General features: G+C 51.5%; 1 protein-coding gene across 4 annotated transcripts in view; it reads left to right on the top strand.

Annotated features, from left to right (window-relative positions):
* Smad3 (SMAD family member 3) overlaps positions 1–17,411 on the top strand; it is a 110,121-nt gene extending 92,710 nt beyond the window's left edge. For all 4 annotated transcript variants that reach the window (NM_013095.3, XM_039080897.2, XM_039080896.2 and 1 more), the window contains 5 exons: positions 783–833; positions 8,439–8,651; positions 9,408–9,545; positions 11,445–11,589; positions 13,731–17,411. In NM_013095.3, coding sequence (NP_037227.1) covers positions 783–833; positions 8,439–8,651; positions 9,408–9,545; positions 11,445–11,589; positions 13,731–13,854 — 671 coding nt within the window. In that variant the 3' untranslated portion in view covers positions 13,855–17,411. The remainder of the gene's footprint in view (positions 1–782; positions 834–8,438; positions 8,652–9,407; positions 9,546–11,444; positions 11,590–13,730) is intronic.
* The last annotated feature ends 1,900 nt before the right edge of the window (positions 17,412–19,311 follow it).

Here is a 19,311-nt window from a genome sequence, read left to right as displayed (position 1 = left end):
CACCACGGGAGAAAAGGAAGCCTGTGACCCATTCTTGGCCCTCTCAGAGCTCAGAACTCTGTTGGGGTGAAATAAAAGAGCCCCAGGGACAGCTCAAGGCAGCTTCAGGGCTCAGCCTCAAGGTCTGGTGGATGTCAGGGGGTGGGGTGGGGCCACAAGACATTCATAAATAACTAACTATGAGCTGCACACGGGCCTACAGAAAGGCAGACCTGATCTCTCTCTCTCTTTCTCCCTCCCTCCCCCCTCCCACACCCACACACTCACACCCACACACACACACACACACGTTTTCTTGGTAGCTAGGGATTGAGAGAAAATCAGAGCATGAATTATTAGACGTCACATGCCCTCTCCTGCCGTGTACGAAGGATCAAATAAGCTGCTGAGTTGCAGCATTTCTGAGGCAGATCTGTGAGGATGGAGGCTACCCTCCACAGCACACATAGGGGCTCCTTGTCTTTGCATTTCCTCAGGAATAGTCAGTCTTCCCTGAGGGCAGGTGTGTGAGCTGGCCTAGTTGGGCCCACCAAGGCCTGCACTGGAGCCTTGCTTAGGTGCTAAGGTGGAATGTGTTTGAGGGGCCTTTAAAATTACCTTCAATCTGTCTATTCCACAGATAGGGCATCATGGCTAGATGTGTAGTTGGGGGGCTCATGAGGTTAGGCCCAGGCTCCTGAGACTCCAGGCTTGGTCTAGGGTCTCCTTGTAGCATGGCGAGTGATCCTGTCTTGGTAGTGGAGTACTCCAACAATGTCTTACAACTGTGTCTCACCTTGCAGGCTCTCCAAACCTCTCCCCGAATCCGATGTCCCCAGCACACAATAACTTGGGTGAGTAACTATCCATCTTTAAGGTGAAGGCTGCCACACTCCTGGCTGTAACTCAACTGATTGCCTCAGTGGGAAGGGACAGTTAAGGTGAGCCCTGCCCCCTCCTTCACCATCAGCACAGCCCAACCCGAGGGGTTTCTGGTTACAGTGATCCTTGGGTCACCTCAGAACAGAGAAACCCGAGAACAGTGGCCTGTAGGAAAGACAGTCTATGCTGAGGTTCGTATTTCCCCTGGGAAGCGGTCAGACGTGAGTGAACAAAAATCTCCCAGACTTCAGGCCCAGGAGACAGGGGCCTCGGTCAGCCAAACACACGTGTGTGGCTTGGGGCAAAGCCACAGGCAGCTGCCCAGACTCGGCCCCCAGCTCCCAGAAGCTTGTTTCAGACACACATTGGTATTTCAGCTGAGTTATATCGTCTCATAATAACTTGTTATTAAAACAGCAACATATAAGGAATTTGGGGAGAAAGCAATGTGCCCACGATCGCACTGCCTAGCACAACTGTTTTATCGTGGTCTGTCTGGTACTGGTGAGGGCAGTGTACACATGTGCTCCATGCTGCTGAAACCAGGGCTTGTCTGCCTCTCCCAGTCTCTGCCTCTGTTTCTCTGAAAATGTGTCTCTCCATTCGAATGTCTTGATTAGCACTGTGTTATCTCCCAGTGTTTATATCAGCTGACCCCACTGTTCCCACAACAATGTTCAGCTGTTGGACTGCAGGTCAGTGTTCTGAGGGTCACCCTGCCAGCCTGCTAGCATCCCTCCTGTGTGGGAGAGGGAGGCTTTGCAGAAGTCCTTGGGGCTAGAAACGGCAGAAGGGCTCAAAACAGATGTGACATCCATGTTTTTATCAAAGGTAGCTTTTGATTTTCTGGTTTGTAGTTTGGAAAAAACAAAACAAAACAAACTAAGTTTGGGTTCATGGGGTTGGGAGTGTGGCGTTAGGCTAGCACTTGCTTTTCGGCTCAGGAAAAGCAGCTGATCATGGTAGAACCCTTCAGAGTGGAGTACGTTGGACAGGCTGTGGTGCCCACTTGTTTCAAGACCTTGGCAGATATCAGATAGAACTCGTCATCTAGAATATTGGGAGATGGGTAAAGAGCCTTTGAAATATGCCGATGTGTGGGTGGAACAAAACAGGACTTAGAGATACAGTTTAAATCTTTGTAGCATAATACCGCCGGGCTTGGCTGAGGGAAGGTCATATCCCTGATAGTGAAGGGACTGCGTTATTGAAAACAACCTGAGACTATAAGCCATTAAAGGCCAATTGTGAGCTTGACTCTGGGCTTCCCCTTTAGGATTGCTTTAGATTTATTTTTGGAGCATTTCATCCCACCATGGTCAGGCCAGTACCCCTGTGGCAGGTACTTATCTGTGAAGTCATCAAGGTCACAGGCCAGTCTGAAGGTGGCAGTGGCCTTGGGCCAGAATTCTCTGACTTAGACTTGGGGAGAAGGGCTGGGAGGATGAGCAAAGAGCAGGGTGGGCACAGGTGAGTATTTCCTGGGATCTCTTCAGATTACCCCAAGGTGGTTCTTCATAGCCATGGGCAGAAGCATGCTAACTTTCATGTCACGGATCAGAAAGTTAAGTGGACAGGAGAGCCTCCGAACTCAGCCGTACAGCTGCCGGCAGAGAAACTGACTTTGTATTTTGGCTTCTTCAGTCTATACAGACATCAGGGCAGAATCCATACAGCATATAGAGCTATGCTGAGGAGGATACTTAGACCTTCAGCCTGCTTACATCTGTGTTCACCTGTGGTGCTGAGGGAGCAAGCATAGAGGAGGGGGCTGGGTATGCCTGAGAGGAAGCCACATGCAATGGGCTGAGTAAATGAAGCAATGAGATGGGATGGGGGGGCACCGCAGGCAGCAGAGTGGGTGTGCTCCATGGAAGTCAGCAGTACAGTGGTTGTCAGGTGACAGGGAGAGCAGGGCAAGGTGAGGCTGAGCTCTGAACGCCACCTCACCCCCCCAACCCACAGCATGAGGCTGGTGGTATGCTGGAGGGGTTGTGGTGGGATCTTTATGGCAGCTTCACGGAGGTAATCTGGCCACTGTAGGGGGAGTATACATTTGATGAGAAGTTACTGGAGGAAAACCAGAAGGAAGCCCAAGTAGTCACTGACTACCCTGAGGAAAGTTGAGATGACCCATTATTGAAGTAGGAATGAACGTTTAAAGAGATGACCATGGGCCTGTGCATACGGGAATGGGATGGACCATGGAGAGGCCTGCCCTCACAAGGTGTGATGGGCCTGGAGAAAATTGATGGAGGTTGCTATGCCTTACAACCTCCCTGGGAAGTCAGAGAGGCTGGGGCCAAAGGCACAGAGATGCAATCATTGCTTTGTATTTGCCGTTGGTCCAAGGGGAAGGCGTTGTTATAAAGCACACAATGCCTGTGTGAAGCCCTTCCCAACCAAGAACTAGGGTGGGTAGCATAGAACAGTGCCAAGAAGGGGGGCAACCTTCCATTTGCAATCTTCCCACAAACAGGTGACTGCTGGGAACTTCTCTCTCTTGCCCACTGATCATTCCAGCAAGTCCACTCACTCAAAAAATACCACTGAAAGGCTTGTCTGATATCATAGGAGTAGGTGGATCGGGGAGAGAGGGGCCTGCTTCTGGGAGAGAGCCAATGAGACATAAGCTGGTCTATCATTGAGGAAAGTTAGGACAAGAACTCACACAGGGCAGGAGCCTGGAGGCAGGAGCTGATGCAGAGACCATGGAAGCATGCTGCACACTGGTTTCCTCTTCATGGCTTGCCCAGCCTGCTTTCTTGTAGAACCCAGGACAGCCAGCCCAGGGATGATACCACCCACAATGGGCTGAGCCCTTGTCCCTTGATCACTAATTAAGAAAATGCCCTACTGGATTGTCCACAGACTGATCTTACTGAGGCATCGTCTCAACCGAGGTTCACCTGCTTTAGTTTGCCAAGTTGATATACAGCTAGTCAGCACAGTGCTTCTGAGAGAAGAGATGAGGGATCTCAGGGTACAGGTGTGCCTTCTAAAGATCTTGTTATGAAATTGCGATGCAAAAAGAAGTGTACAACATCCACTTGCTCCTTTCATTTCTTACCCACTCCAGGCCCCAACTCCGGTCTAGGGAAAGATGAGCTTCCTACCACAGGGAAGCCACTTATCTAATACAGTGGTGCAGCGACCTGGGTGATGAGGCCCAAAGGCATGGCTGAGCCCCAGCTGGGCACGGTGCAGAGGCTGGCCCTGGGGAATCTCTGGCACCACTGTTTCTCAGAGCAGGGGCTGTGAGCTGGGCATATTTCTATCAGACACATCATGCTGGGTGGGTCACCTAGAACTTCCTAAGTGTCTAAGTCAGGAAGATTGAGGAAAACAGGGGAAGGACGCAGCAGGTTAGGGAAAGGTGACAGTTGGGTCCCTCTGGTGAGTAAGTTGTTCCCTGCTTCACGGTGACACATGTAGGGTGTGGCTGGGATGAGGAAACCCGAGGCCCTCACAAGAGCCCTGGGGCAGCAGAGAGCTGGAGCCTATTGAGATAATAGCTTCCTGGAGTGCCTATGGCAGGGTGAGCCACCTTCTGCTGGGAGAGGACAGGGCTGGGTGGCAGGAATGATGATAGGCCTGTGAAAATGACGAGAAGCCACTGGCTTCTCCATGCTGCCAGACAGGTCCTTGGTAAAGGCCATGTGTAGCTGCATGTGGGCTTGTGAGAACACAGGCAGGTGCTTAGGAAAGTGGTTCACTGAGTACAGCCATGCAAGCATGAAGACCTGCGTCCAGATCCCAAGAACCCATGGAATGCCGGATGTGGCAGCAGGTGTCTTCTACAGCCAGATGGGAGGCAGAGACCTGAGACTCCCTGGAAGCTCATAGGCCAGCTGAACAGGAGACCCTTTCTAAACAAGGTAGAAAGTGGGGACTGACACCTGAGGTAGTCCCAAGGCATATCACACATGTGTATGTACACACACACACACACACACACACACTCACACACTCACATTTACACACTCTCATAGAGGTGAATGTTTTCTTGATTTAGTAAATTGGTCTGAGGCTAGAGGAACTTACCCTCATTCCTCTGCATGTCTTGCCTCTCTGCCTTAACCCCAGAGGCTCGAGTTAGGGCCCAGACACTTCGGTTACAGAGGGCCAACCCCTGTAGCACATGAGAAAGTGCCCAGATGGCTGGGCATGAAATTTCTTTGCATGAAGGAATGTCTATGTCACCTGAATTGGGCCTTGCTGGTCAGGGTCATACAGATGGGGAAGGGCACTCTTCTGAAAGAGAACAGCTCAAGAACAGAGAGTTGGAAGGGATATGGGGTTGGAGGGTGGAATCCTTAAGACTCAGATAGACCTGTTCTCCATGGCTAGGGAGAGCCCAGACTAGCCAGGCCATCTCTGCTTTGACCTCAAGTCCTATGGTACTCACTGAGCAGATCTCTGCTCATCGTCTGCTTCAGTTCAGGAGAAAGTTGATGTGCCCCTCTCCTCCCCTCTGCTTCTGCCAACTGGAATCTTTTGCACATGTTTTTAATAGGCACCCCTTAATCCGAGTGTCGCCTTCTGGGTTTTATTCTGTTTTCCTTTCCTTAAACAAAACAGAGAGTCCGTGCCAGCTTGGAACGGGGCTTGGAACTGAAGCCAGCCAATGCGTTAGGCTGGCCTGGGGCCAGTGGAGAATTGAGTGCCCCATGCCAGTCTAGAAGCTTGCCTGACACCATGCTGGTTGGGGGTGGGGCCCCTGATGGTGCTGGAGGCTCCATGTCTCCCGCATTTCTGTTCTGAGAGGATATTAGCAGAGACTGGCCAGGCTGGTGGGAGCTGGGCTATGTGCAGTCAAGGTCTTCTCTAACATCCCAGGTGATGGAAGCCTTGGTCAATACAACAAACCCATGCTCCTTGGAGCATAAGCCAATCAGCCAAGGAGCCTTTGAGCAGCAGGTCTTCAGGGCCTGTGTAAACTACACTGGCATTTGTTGGGAAGCTCTGAAACCTGGGGTGCGTTGACTCCAGGGAATGACAAGGTGGCTGGAGCAGCTAAGCCCATGTTGGCTGGACCTTGAAGCACACTTTGTTCAAACCTTGGTAGATCAGAAAGCAGAGAATGGAACCAGAACTCAGGGAAGGCTATAACCCTCAAGGCCTGCTTCCAGGGACCAACATCTGCCAGCTTAGCCCTGGGTCACAAAGGTTTCATAACCTCCTTAAACAGCACCAACAGCTGGGGGCCAAGTATTCACACGTATGAGCCTATGGGGTGTGTGACAGGTCCAGGCCACAACGATGGCCTCTTTTTGTTTGATCTTTTAGGAAGCTCAGAGTCAGGCTGTCAATATCTGCTACCACATACTTACACCAGTGGTAGTTCTCTTTCCAGAGCACCGACTTTTGCAAAAAGAATTGCATCTGGGGGCAGAGGCAGGACCACCACTGCAGGAAGAAACAGTAATTATACGTTTCTGCTTTGTCCCTGCTATGGCTGAAGTGCCTGAAGAAAGCAGCTAGGGCTGATACTGGGGGTGGAAGGAGAGAGAGAACTCAAAGGCACAGCCAGAAGCAGGGAATTAAAAGCCACGAATGGGGCTATCCTATTCTGCCTGTTTCTGAGCCAGAGTTGACAGGTACCCTCTGAAGTGGCAGTCTTCAAATTGTGCCCTGGTGCCATGACACAGCTGCTGAGTCCTGATGGCGTGCGTGTCCCTCTGAGCTCAGTCTCCCTACTTTGCTGCTCAGGGCGCCTGGAGGATCCCAGAGGTGTTTGGAGGAGGGTCCATATCTCCCCGGGAAGACCTTTTTCTACCTGGAAGTTCACCTTTCCCAGAACGGTGTTCCTCCAGGTGTGACAGACACTCTGGGTGGCTTTGGATTGGTAGGTGTCAGTGTCCCGGGGACTAGGACCATGAAATTTTAGGCAGGACTTTGAAATTTGGGGGTGAGGGAGCTAAACGTGCTGTTCACATTACTGAGGAAGGCAAGGCTGACCTGGATCAGCCAAAGCTGCCTCTTCAGACTGACACAGGCCAGAAGTGCAGTGGCTGAGATGGCCGGCTTTAGCTCTCTCTAGAACCAGTCTTGACACAGAATAGGAAACAGACCAGAGTAGGTCATGCTTCCAAGGATACACCTCAAGGGCGGTAGAGCCCGCACCTGGGCAGTAGCAGCTAGTGGTGCTGACAGGTCACCCGAACATTTTAAACCTTGGCTAGCCCTTGGCTAGTCCTGGGCTTTTCTTTTTTCTTTTTTTAAACAAACCAAAACAAACCAAAAAAACCACCCCAAAGTGTCCAAAGCAACATAGCTCACATTCTAGTGGCTGCATTGTTTAGAATCTAGCTTATCTCATTGGAATGTGGAAGCATGGAGCAGAGCCAGGGCCGGACATGGCCGGTGTGGCTCAGCCCAGCCTCAGAAGCCAGGGGCACAGGCCACAGCTGCTCCTGTCCCATCATTCCCTCCTCTGTACAGTAGCTTTGATCCTCTGCCTCTGCCCTCCTGGCCTCTTGCTCAACCGTGAGAAGAAAAGGAAGAAAGGACGCCTTGTTCTTCTGCATCTGGAAAGTCAAGCCAGGATCAGGGAGTTCTCAGGTCCATCGTCTGGGTTATTATCATGTTGATACCGTACGGCGTTTGCTGCGTGGCCACATCTTACTCGAGTTAGCTCATGGAATCCACTGATAGCTCCAATGGCATAGAGGATGCAACAGGTGGGCAGGGGTGATCTAGAGGCTCACACAAGGGAACGTGAATGAAATCATGCTGGTTCAACCTAAAGGACAGTGGCTTTCAATGGGGAGTGCTTCCAACCCCTGGAACACATCTGGCAGTACTAGGAATGGTTTTTATTTTCAGTACTTGGGGAAGGGGTAAGGTATATATATGCTGTTAGTATACAGCGAGTACAGGTTGAGGGTGCATTTGACCATCCCATAATATCTAACCCCCCCTTTCTCCCAAGCAGTCATTTGCCCTAGCTTAGGGTGTGCTGACCCTAGAGCTGGCTCTAGCAGTATGAATTGTATAGTGTCAGGATGGGGACTTTGTCTTCACCTCACTCTTACAAGGACCATATACCTGGGCTGCAGGAGGTTGAAGCCACTGAGGGAGATGGTACAGTGAGCATAGGTGGATCATTTAAGTGGGCAGAGTGGGCTTAAAGCTCCTCCCTAAGGCCAGTAGTAGAGCTACAGTGTGGAGGAGCATTTGGAGGTGGCACAGGGCACATGCAGTCCTGCAGGAGGTTGCAGGATTGTGAGAAAGGAGCTGCCAGGACCCTGCCTGCTGAGGGGTCCCTGAAAGGGTCTGCTTATAGTGCTGATCAGTCCTGACCTGCTTCCTGTTTGGGCTAGCCTTACTCTGAAGGATGCTTCTGTTCACAGTTCGGTCAAACACTATGGGGCAGGCTGCCTGTGGGTCCAAAAGAAATGAACACAGTGTCTCTTCTTCTATAGGCTGTCAGATTCTCCCCCAAATTCTGAGGATCCCACTCTCTGGCACCCTGAAGGGTTTGTGCAATGGGAATTGGGGGGTCAGAGGAAGAAGCAAGTCTTCCAGAGCCTCCCTGAATATCTACTGACCTGGCACACCCCATGTCTCCTCAGACCTACAGCCAGTCACCTACTGTGAGCCGGCCTTTTGGTGCTCCATCTCCTACTACGAGCTGAACCAGCGAGTTGGGGAGACATTCCACGCTTCACAGCCGTCCATGACAGTAGATGGCTTCACTGATCCCTCCAATTCAGAGCGCTTCTGTCTGGGCCTGCTGTCCAATGTTAACCGGAATGCAGCCGTGGAGCTTACAAGGCGGCACATTGGTAATGTACCTACCCTAGCCCCGCCTCCTGAGGACACTGGGACCCCCAGCACCAAGGGCTGTAGGACCCAGATGAGGCGAGGTGGGAGCGTGGCACAGTGTGTAGTTACGGCACTTGCTCTCCGCTCACAGGACACTGGTCCGTGAGTTGAGTTGCTTTCTTGTACTCCAAACCTCTTCTAAGCATAAGGGGACATCCCCACTGAGCAGAGCTCACCGTTTACATAACCACTGATGTGCTGAGTCAACTGAAAACGAATTTCTGTCCATCTGGAGTGGGTTTGGGTGATAGAGGGAAAGAAATAAAATATACAGACTGCACTAGGAGACCATGTGAAGGGAGGTCCCTTGCCAGGGAATGCCAAAGCCCCAGTAGCAACTTCACCAAGGCACCTCTGTGCCCTGTGGGTTATGGTGGGGGGATGGACTGGAGCAGTGGGGTGGCAGCAGCTGTCCCTCTGGGCACTGTGGCAGGGGCTGCTAAGGTAGGTTATTACTGCTCTCCTCTAGATAGCTCAGGCTTAAGGCGGGGTAATGGCAGAAGCTAATATTAGGACTGGGGCCAGGCTCTTCCCTCCATTCCAGCTGCTTTAGGAACCCAGAGCTGCCCACATTCACCCACTTGGCTTCAGGCTGGGCTCAGGGCTCCTCTTGTTTGGAGTTGCCACTTGCAGCTCTGTCTGATGTCCCCTCCCCAGCTGGCCTAGTTGCTCTGGGGGGTTGGTCTCTCTGACCCAGTATCTTCTGACCTCTGCAGGGAGGGGTGTGCGGCTCTACTACATTGGAGGGGAGGTCTTTGCAGAGTGCCTCAGTGACAGTGCTATTTTCGTCCAGTCTCCCAACTGCAACCAGCGCTATGGCTGGCACCCTGCCACTGTCTGCAAGATACCCCCAGGTAAGCTCTGGAGGGTGCTGCTCTGGGGCCATGGCCCCTGAGGCGTGCCTGGGAAATCTTTCTCACCTTTCCTCCACACTTGTATATGTTGTTGACACTGTAGCTGTCTGTGCGCCACGGACCTCTAGAGAACAGAGGGAATGTCAAACCTGTAACCCAGAGCGCCCTCCCTCACCCCTAGGTGCTGTCTGCTCTTCATTCTTTCTCTAAACATATGATGTATTCCTGGTCTATGCCAAGATGGACAGAGGTGCTCCTGTGCCTGGAGTGTTTTAAGATGGACACAGGGTGATTGTGACACACCCAGGCACCCAGGACTATTAGTCCCGGGCAAGCAGCTCTAATGGGGAGAAAAGGCCATCTACCTGTGGGATGGTCAGAAAGGTGTCCTGGAGGAGGCACTAGGTCAGGGATCAGTGGGGTGAAGTTTGTGAGGGCATGTGCCAGAAAGGACAGTGTAACTAGGGTGGGTCACTGGGTGTGCTGGCTGGGGGTGCCATGTAAAAGACAGGCAGATATTTAAAAGGCATCCTGAACTCAGGCCTTGGATCAGTATGAAAAAGTGTTGAGTTTTTTTCCTGAGGTTGTCTCCTGGACCCCTAAGAACTGTCAGGCTGGAACTCCCCTACCCACAGGGCAGAAAGGCACTCCTGAGAGCACGTGGCCTGTGTCCGGTCATTGCCTGGAACGTGTAGGTCCTCTTCCTCTTGCTGCTGCTGAGTCGTGGGCTGTGGGCGGAGTCAGCTCTGCTTGGGCAACCTCTGTGGTTTCATTTGCAAAGCATTCACATCTCTGAGCTCACTCCTCTCTAGCAACCCCTGTAGCTCTAAGAAAGGCTAAGGAGAGAAGTTCTGAGAGTGCTGGGAGGAAGCCACGGAAGGACTGCTCCATAGAGGACTTGGGCTGACTAGCCTGGTGTTCAGTCTGTTGGCTCAGCTGAGGCTGAAGCCCAGGAGGGAGGGGCTTATGGACTGTACTGTTTTACCCACCTGATCCAGGAGAAAGCAGGGGTGGAGGTGGAAGCTAGGTAGTATTCCCAGTTTGCTGCCTTACCTGCTCCATCTCCAGCCCTGGTGAAGGCTGAACTGGCTCGATAGTGTTCTGTTCGCTCAAAGACTGTTAGAACACTGGTGACCAAGCCCAGCTCCCCCTAACCACCTAAAGGAGATAGAGGGTCAGAAGAAGCAGAGTCACGCACACAGCAGATGGGGTCTCTGCTGGTTCACTGGCTACTGGACATAGACTCTGGTATTATCTTCTGGGCCATGCAATCCTGGCAGTTGGGCAACAAGACTTCAAACAGGTTTATTTTTGTTGTTATTTATGCCTGTCTCTTGCTGTACTGTGGAGAATTTAGATACGCTTTGTTGTTAATGTCACCTCAGACCAAGCCTGTATCCAGAGGTGACCCACCTCTCTTCCCCAGCCCAAGCATGAGACAGGGCTATCAGGTGGAAAGTACTTACGAACCCCTGCAGAGCGTCCCTGTGTTAGCCCACTTCATTGCCATATGCCCTTCTACTGTACCAATGCAGGAGCACCTGTCCCCAGGTGGCTACCACACAAGGCACTGGGAGCCAGGCTCAGGTCTCTGCCTCTCTGAACCTTAGGGTTCTGCCTCAGCCTTTCCAGGCCATTCCTTTATCACCCAAGCCCCACTTCCAGGCTTCCTTCTTGGCATCTGGCATCCCTGCAGCTAGAGGTGGCACCTACAGGCCAGCCTCTCCCTGCTAAGGGTGTGCAGATCAAGTGTAGGAATAGAGAAGGCCCACCCTTGCAGTGTGATGGGCTCAGAGCAGATACCACTGGGTGGAACCATGGTGGACCACTTGAGCTGTGTGAGTCAAACCATTCGGGTGGTCCCAGGGTTGGCTTATCTGACTTGTCTGTGGTTGGCAGGCTGCAACCTGAAGATCTTCAACAACCAGGAATTTGCTGCCCTCCTAGCTCAGTCTGTCAACCAGGGCTTTGAGGCTGTCTACCAGTTGACTCGCATGTGCACCATCCGCATGAGCTTCGTCAAAGGCTGGGGAGCCGAGTACAGGTCAGTGACTAAGCTGCCTTTAGCGGGTGGTAGAGGGAGCCAGCTCTAGGCAAGGTATGGCGGCCAAGAATAGCAGCATAGCCCTAGTACTCAGCAGTTCTAAAGCTCCGTCAGCATTTCTAGGCCCACTGTGGGGACACTGGCATTGTTCTTGTAGAGATATGGGGGCTAAAAGCTTATGGAGAGCAAAGAGCATGCATGGAGTCAAGTGGACAAGACAGATTCAGACTCGGCCTCTCCTGGCTGCTGCTGTTGTGTCCTCAACTTCCCTGGGATAGACTCTCAAGGTGACGGTCTCCCCTAGAAGGAGATTTGAGTGTTTTATAGAAAACAGCTAAAATATATTTATATTACATATAACTATATATTTTCTCTCTTATTTAAAGGATGCCAGTTAGCACTTTAAACATGGCACCAGTAATAGCAAGGTCTACCTGGTCTGCATGGTTGAGGCCCTCAGACCATCTAGAATAGGTTTAATGAGAATATGGTCTCCTTTTCCCATGCTGGACAGGAGTGGTCTGGGAGGCAGGGCCACATGCCCTTCTGCTCCATGCCTCCTCCCCAGCCCCCAAGAGCAGAGCCGCACAGAGTACCCACACATCAGCTGCAGCCAGCGCCTTGCAAGTTCCTCGCCCCTTCTCTTCATTTTTCCAGATGTTTGGAATCAATTTTGTTTTGCAGTCATTCTGCACCCCAGCCAAACCCATTTCAGTATTGGCTCTGGGCCACCGTTTGTAATGAAACCCCAATGAGCATGACTTATGGAAAGTCAGATTCTCCGCAGAGGACGGAGGTCTGTAAAATCTAACCTCGACGTCTAGGTTTCAGAGCTGTTGCTCTTTCATGGATGCCCCATGGTGCCAGTGAGCAAAGCAACCTGGGCCTTTTAATCTGAAATCCAGGGAGGGTCACCAAGCATGCAACCCAATTGCTCAGACTGCGGAATAACTCCAAACCATGCTGTGATGACCCGGCCCAAGGGTCTGGCTGGATGAATGCCTGAGCCAACCTTTTAGTCCACGATTTAGATCATTTAGGGAATCAGAGTGAAAGGTTAGAAAATTAATTCTTTAACGCAAAAACCCCAAAGGAAAAGAACTGGGAGGCCTGCTTGCCTTCAGGCAGAAGCCCCAGGCTCAGTATGAACCTCCCTAACTGTTCGAGAAAAGGACAAGATGATTAAGGGAAGATGAGTCTCGGGATGGCCCTGAAAGTGGGGGAGCACCAGGGCCCTCCATCTTCAAATACTGGCAGAAGCCCCTCTCTAGGGCACTGTATCACCATGGAGGAAACCCTGCCAGCACACCCCGTCCTACCAGGCTTACTGCGTCACTGCCGCCTGGCAGCATAGCACGGCAGCCTAGTGGCGGGTGCGGCCCCTTCCCAGAACAGCCATGCCCTCTGCATTGTGGGCCAAACAGAGTAAGGTTTCAGGCTGGTTCTTTAAAGCAGCTGTAAGCGGGCCTGCAGCCTGGGCCTCACCTCCAGCTGGCACCCGTATGTTGCCACAGCAGATAGCCTTTGCTCAGTGGAGGCTTCTGGGAGCTTGCCTGTGAGCTGCGTCACCAAGCAGTCTGAATTTAGACAAAGTGCTTTGGGGGAAAAGAAATGTGTGGTGTGCCTTGGTTTTTCCAGTAATTGTTTCCCGGCTAGCTCTGCTGGTAAGATTTTCCAAAATAGGCTGTAGATGGGATTATAGCAGCACACTGGGACTTGAAGCATGTGGGCTCTGTCAAGTGCTTTGTAAAAAACGCCCTCCATCAGAAAGACATGTCATGACAGCTGTGGGGCTGGCCCAAATCTGGAAAGGGGCTGGAGGTACCTACCCCATGGCCAAGCTAGGAACCAGGGGACCTTTATTCAGGCAGGTTATGCACAGGGGCTTGTCATGGTTCCTGGAAACTGGCCTTCTTTAAATCTTCGAGGTCCTCACCCTGCAGCAGAACCCAACTTACACCAAGCCCTCCCTGGAAGTCTGGCCTAGGTCAGCTACATTACTAGTACCACCTCTAGGCAGGATTTACCTCTCTAGCACAGAGAGAGAGATCTCTGTCTTGGGGTAGCAGAAAGCAGTGTTGTAACTTACTTGTATTCTTCTGAACATTTTAAAGTCTCTCACCTCTTCCCTCTTTTCCCAGGAGACAGACAGTGACCAGCACCCCCTGCTGGATCGAGCTACACCTGAATGGGCCCTTGCAGTGGCTTGACAAGGTCCTCACCCAGATGGGTTCCCCCAGCATCCGCTGTTCCAGCGTGTCTTAGAGACACTGGGAGTAAAGGGATCGGGTTGGGGAGGGCGGGCTTGGGGAAAATGACCTTGGAAGATAACTCCATCCAACTTGGTCTTGTCAAAGAACACAGATTCTCTCAACTAAGGCACTAACCTGTTTCTGAAACCACAGAAGATGCCAGCGATGGACTTTATGAACAGCTGTGTCTGCTGCATATATGTGCCCCAGGCTGAAGGCCGAGTGTGATGGCTTCTGATCTGGTGGCTTGAGCTAACAGGTGGTGTGTCGCCACCTGACTCCTTGTTTAGTGACAGAGATATGGGATGTCACAGTCCAAAAAGAAAGTGCCTTTCTCCAGGACTGGAGTGTGGAGTTCACCTTTGGAGAAGAACTTTTAATGGAGCATGCCCTGTCTCCCCACTCTCACAGAGAGGGTCTGTGTACCTAGGGAACTGGATGGCCTACGCAGGTACTTTCCCCCACCCCCAGAATGCAGATGGGAACATGCTGGAGAGTAAAGCTGGTGAGAACCGCTTCTTCCTTGGAAGGACCTGCTGAAGCTCAGCCATGTATGTGATGTGTAGTTCCTAGTATCACATCGATCTCAAGAGATACGGATGTTCAAGTGTTCGCAACAAGGGCAGTCGTGGAGTACATGTCCTGGGTGAGGTGGTACCACATTGAATGAATACATCTCTGGAAGCTGGCACCACTTTCTGATGTGTAGGCCATGTTGGTTTATGGAGACAGCTGCATTAATGAATTCACCTAGCACAGGCTCTTTGGATGTCTTCTGTTTGATGAAAACAGTCCTGGGTACATATGTTGGCTGGAAAACCAAAGAGGACCCAGTCTCTGCTTCTTGCCCTGAGGTTTGGAAACTGAGAGTTATAGAAGACACTTCACCAGGAGGTTAAGACATCCCAGGCTGACATGGGCAAATGAAAGGGCTATTAAAGTTTTTTTACACCTTGGAAAATTGCAGGCTTGGTGCAGAGACCTGTCATCTTCACCCTGGGATGTAAGATTACCTGGCTCCGGTAAAGGATTGCCACCAAAAACTGCTGCGGTGATCCTGTGTGATGAGTACTGTTCGCAGTGGCAATCACAGAGAAAATGAGTATAAGTTATTTCAACTGGAAAAAGAGTCCCTTTCCTGGCTGTTCCAGAACAGCACATAGGATCCCACCTGCAACTGGTACTCTCTTCTTGGCTGCTGTTTCTGTTGTGAAATGAGGAGCCCATGTTTTCGCATGGATTTCCCGTGGAAGTCCTGTCCTGTTCCAGAGGGGACAAAAGTGCACCCTCCAATGTGATAAATCTTCTGATGATCCAGAGGCTCTGGGGCATATCCTGGTGCCTCTCCTGCAGGAGCTGTGCCCTCAGAAGCTCTGGGCAGGATGTTTCCAGCTAGGCATGCTGATCCTCCTTCAGACACAGATGCCTGTCTGAGTCTCTCCCAGGCTGTTGATACAGAACTCAAAGACAATTCTGAACAACCCCTCAGGTTCTCTGAAGGGGCACAGACCCCGGGTGTGAACATTGTGCCGGACTTGACATGGTCTGTGGACTGCTGCTTCAGACACAGGAAGTCCTCGGAACTGCCTACCTGTTCTGCATGCTCTGAGTCAGAACACAGAGACACTTTGGTGTGGCTTCTAGTATTCATGGTCCTCTCTTCTCAGCCATGGCAGAGGTTCGTGTCACTTGCTGCCTGGTCTCCTAGGGGTTTCCTGTGCCCGTCCCCCCAGCCATCTTCCAGGTGACTATGGCACAGTCCATTCTGCTGCAACTGGAAAGTATAGAGAACCTGTACTGCTCAGAGCAGACGGCTGCTTCTGGAGGCACGCAGTCGGGAGCATGCCCCGTCACTGTCCAGTTGCTGAAGAAAGCTTACAGGAAGTTCTAGGCAGGTCTACTTTCGGCATCCTTGAAAGTAAAAGGTTTGGAGTCTAGGAAGGGCCACGCCACTGTGGAGAACATAGTTCCTTTGGGTACATGTAATCAAAGTGTCCTCCCAAATTAGTTTTCCTTCTTTTATGAACAGCATTTCTACTTTTAAAGAACAGTTGAGAATTGAAAGGAAAACAGTGCAGTAGCTGGTGTGGCCTTTAAAGTGTGGTTCTGCCAGGTGGCCTGACTGCATGTGCTGACACTGACCCACATGGCTAGTGCTGGGCAGAGGTCTTTGCCTTCAGCACCCCAGAGAAGCTAACTCTGCACCCCTCTCCTTCCTCAGCGCTTGTTCAGGTAGCCCCAGCCATGTGGCTTATAGTCATGTGCTGGCCTGTCATGGGCAGTTGGCTACCTTCCAGATGGCTGTAGAAAGACCAGGCATTTTGAGGAAAGCCTAGAGTGGAGAGCAGGGACTTTCTTAGGAAGAACACAAGGCTGCTGGCAGACTTCTCCACTGACCTGAGAGTGTGTTGTATATTTTTTTACTCAGTAACGTATTGCATCAAGCCTTGGTGCTTATGGGGTGCTGTGGTCTTGATCTTCCCCAGTTTGCTTCTCAGAGCTGGGATGTATTCCAGAACCTGATGTTTTTATTCAAACCACAGAAAGGTTGTTTTTAAGTAGTATGTGCAGTCACGCATGTGCCTGAGTTGTCTGGGGCAGAGGCAAGTATCTGACTTCATTCTTAGCCCCAGGCTGCCGTTTCTGAGTTTCAGTCCTTGAGAGGCTGGGAAGGCACAGAGCTCTGGCTCTGCACTGTTCTTACTGAGTGACTAGGTGTGAGCCCTTTACATTAGAGGGAACCTGGTTTGAGCTCACTTGTACTTTGTGTGGCGTTAGTGTTCCATTACTGGCCCCTCTAAGTAATGGTCTTCACAGTGCACAGCAAGTTCCCAGTGTGTAGAAAGCCATACACCAGGATGTGGGTCAACCATGAAGATGTGGCATTGCAGACAGGGGAACATGTGGATGCATGGCTATCACCTTGAGCAGCCCCTGCAGTTGCTTGTGTTAACACAAAAGTGTTTAGCATTCTGCCGCTTTTATATTTATGTAATAACTCTTTAAAGCCATTCAGATGGATAACTATTTAATTTCTTAAAGACAGTTGTAAAGGTCTCTCTCTGAGGACAATGACTTGGTAAAACTGGGGCACAGCCAGTCCCAGACACTGGTCGTGGCTACAGTGGCTTTTTGGGCTCAGGATCAACACGCATCAGAGTAGACTGGGCCAACATGTGGTGGCGTGTGCAAACAGGCTGCCCTAGACCAGCCCAGGCCCTTTGACAGCACGTCCTCTGCACCAAGGCCCCTCCCTTCTGGAAGTGGAAAACTTCACAAGGAAATTGGAGCCATCTTTTATCCCAGAAGCCTTTGCTGCTGCCAGGGCAAGTGGGCTGGTGTGGACTCTTGTTTGGGGATGTTTGGAGGCTGAGGTTATATCACTCCTTAGCTAGCCAGGCCTTTAGTATCTTTGTAAAAAGCATGTATTTATAGTGTTTTAGATTTTTTCTAACTTTTGTATTTTACAGCATTGTACCCCATTGTTAAAGAGCCATGTCCCCTCTTCTTATAAGCGCCCTTCTAATAAACTTTTCACCGTAAAGCTCCTGAGCCAGGAGCGCGGTCTGATTCCCTGCTGCTGTCTCTGGGGAGAGGGATTTAAAAGGGAACCCCAGCCAGGTCCTGGGCTTTAGAGCTCAGCAGGCGCTAGTACCACAGCACTGGGCATGACCCCCGCTGTCCCTATCCTACAGTAATACCTACCCTTGCTTCCTTACCAAAGGTACTCCACAGGAGGCCCTGGGTTCCCCAGATACGGTGCTCATCTAGACACACTCTGGCACCCCCTCTGTTCCACCAGACTCTCCCAACAGTCCTCTGCCATTACTGTCACTGTCTCCCATGCCACTCTATCTTTCCAGAGACAAGTAGCTCCTGTGATGCCATTCTGAATTCCGAGTTTAAAATGAGCTATGAGCTGCTGCCTGATTGAAATGTACATCAACCTCAGGAGATGTGGATGGAGATGACCAAAACACCAAAGAGAGGCACAAATGGGGCAGAGGGGACAGGAAGCCACCTCACCTGTCCTGAGGACTTGCTGCGCCCAACACCTCCTGTTGAGTAAGGAGCCACTTCAGTAGGCCTACCCGTCACCTTCCACCCTCAAGCCCGTCTCCCAGATTCCCTCCAGGCTCGGTGGAGTGTTTCTGTGGTTACTTGCAAGGGCCTGTACCCTATATGCTCTTTGGGCAACTCATAGTGATTTGTGGGGAGTGACTCACGGAGCCACCTTTCTTACCGTTCAGCCCCTGCTCTAGGGAGCTCCTACCCTAGCCCCCAGCAGCTCCATGATCCCCCTGATCGCTCCCTCACCTTGCTGAGGCTCTAGCTTTCCAAACTGCCTCTTTGGAAAGGCCCTACCCTAGGAGCCTTCCCAGTTCTCCTTGGATCAGCCTTTTCCCCCGAGCTTCCACATGTGTGCTCCTAACAGTCCTTCATAATGAGTTCACTGACCCCCGAGGTGTCTAAGCCACACAAATGCTAGTGACTCTGGTATCAGCCCTGAGCTTCTGACTCAGACAGGCCTGTTGGTCCATCAGCTGCCTCTGTTCACAATCAGAAGACAATTACAGAAGTTATCATTCCCTTCTGCAGAACTGTATTGGTAGAGGTCATCTGTGTCCATGGCTTCCCACCACCACTTGCTCCTGAGTATCCCCAGTCTCTGCTCTCACCACTCTACCATGGCCGCTTCTCCAACACCTAGCCCTTGCCACAGCACCAGCATAGCTCTAGTCTCCAGCCTGCACTCCTACAGTTCACACAGCCCACGCTAGCCATGACTGTCTCTCTAACAAGATACTTGAAAGAGTAAGCTTTGTTTTGGCTCATGATCTAGACCCTTCAGCCTGCAGTCATTTGTGGGCCTGTAATGAAAGGCAGGTAGAACAAGGGCATGGCCCTAACGACTGTGTGGTCAGGTCTATCTCAAAAGTTCTTCCTCCAGCTCCCAGTAGTGCCATGAGCCGGGGATAACCTTTAACACATGGGCTCCCCTTGTAAGGGATCAGGGAAAGAAACACAGGGGCAGATCTCAAAAGCAGACAACACTGTCCCTGGTCCACAGCCTAGATTCCAAGGTCATTCCACGAAGACCTGGCCCTCCTGTCTGCCCACTCTCCACTCCTTGCCTTGCTCTCTACAGCACAGCAGTGGTGGGGACTGTGCCCTCCTCCCCATACTTGCGGCCATCTGCAGCTTCCTTCAGCTCCCCCAAAAGCCCTTCGTTATCTGTCACCATGTGTTCACCTGTGTCTGTCATCCCTGGCAAGCAGAGTCCCTGAAAGAGGGCCTGTGTAGTATCTTGCATCCCTGGCCTACTGTGCTCCAGCTAGTGTCCTATCTGGGGTTTCCCTTTCGCTCTGTGCTTTCTGTGGCTTCCACTGAACTACTTCAGTGCCAGTCATTTGTGGAACTAAAGGAAAGTCACCAAAATCCAGCTCTGGGTCACTTGCTATTACAGCTG

The sequence above is a fragment of the Rattus norvegicus genome, chromosome 8, assembly GCF_036323735.1.
Source record: "Rattus norvegicus strain BN/NHsdMcwi chromosome 8, GRCr8, whole genome shotgun sequence".
In the NCBI taxonomy this organism is placed as follows: Eukaryota; Metazoa; Chordata; class Mammalia; order Rodentia; family Muridae; genus Rattus; species Rattus norvegicus.
Note: the sequence above shows the minus strand (reverse complement) of the source record. Positions and strands in the feature narration are given on the sequence as shown.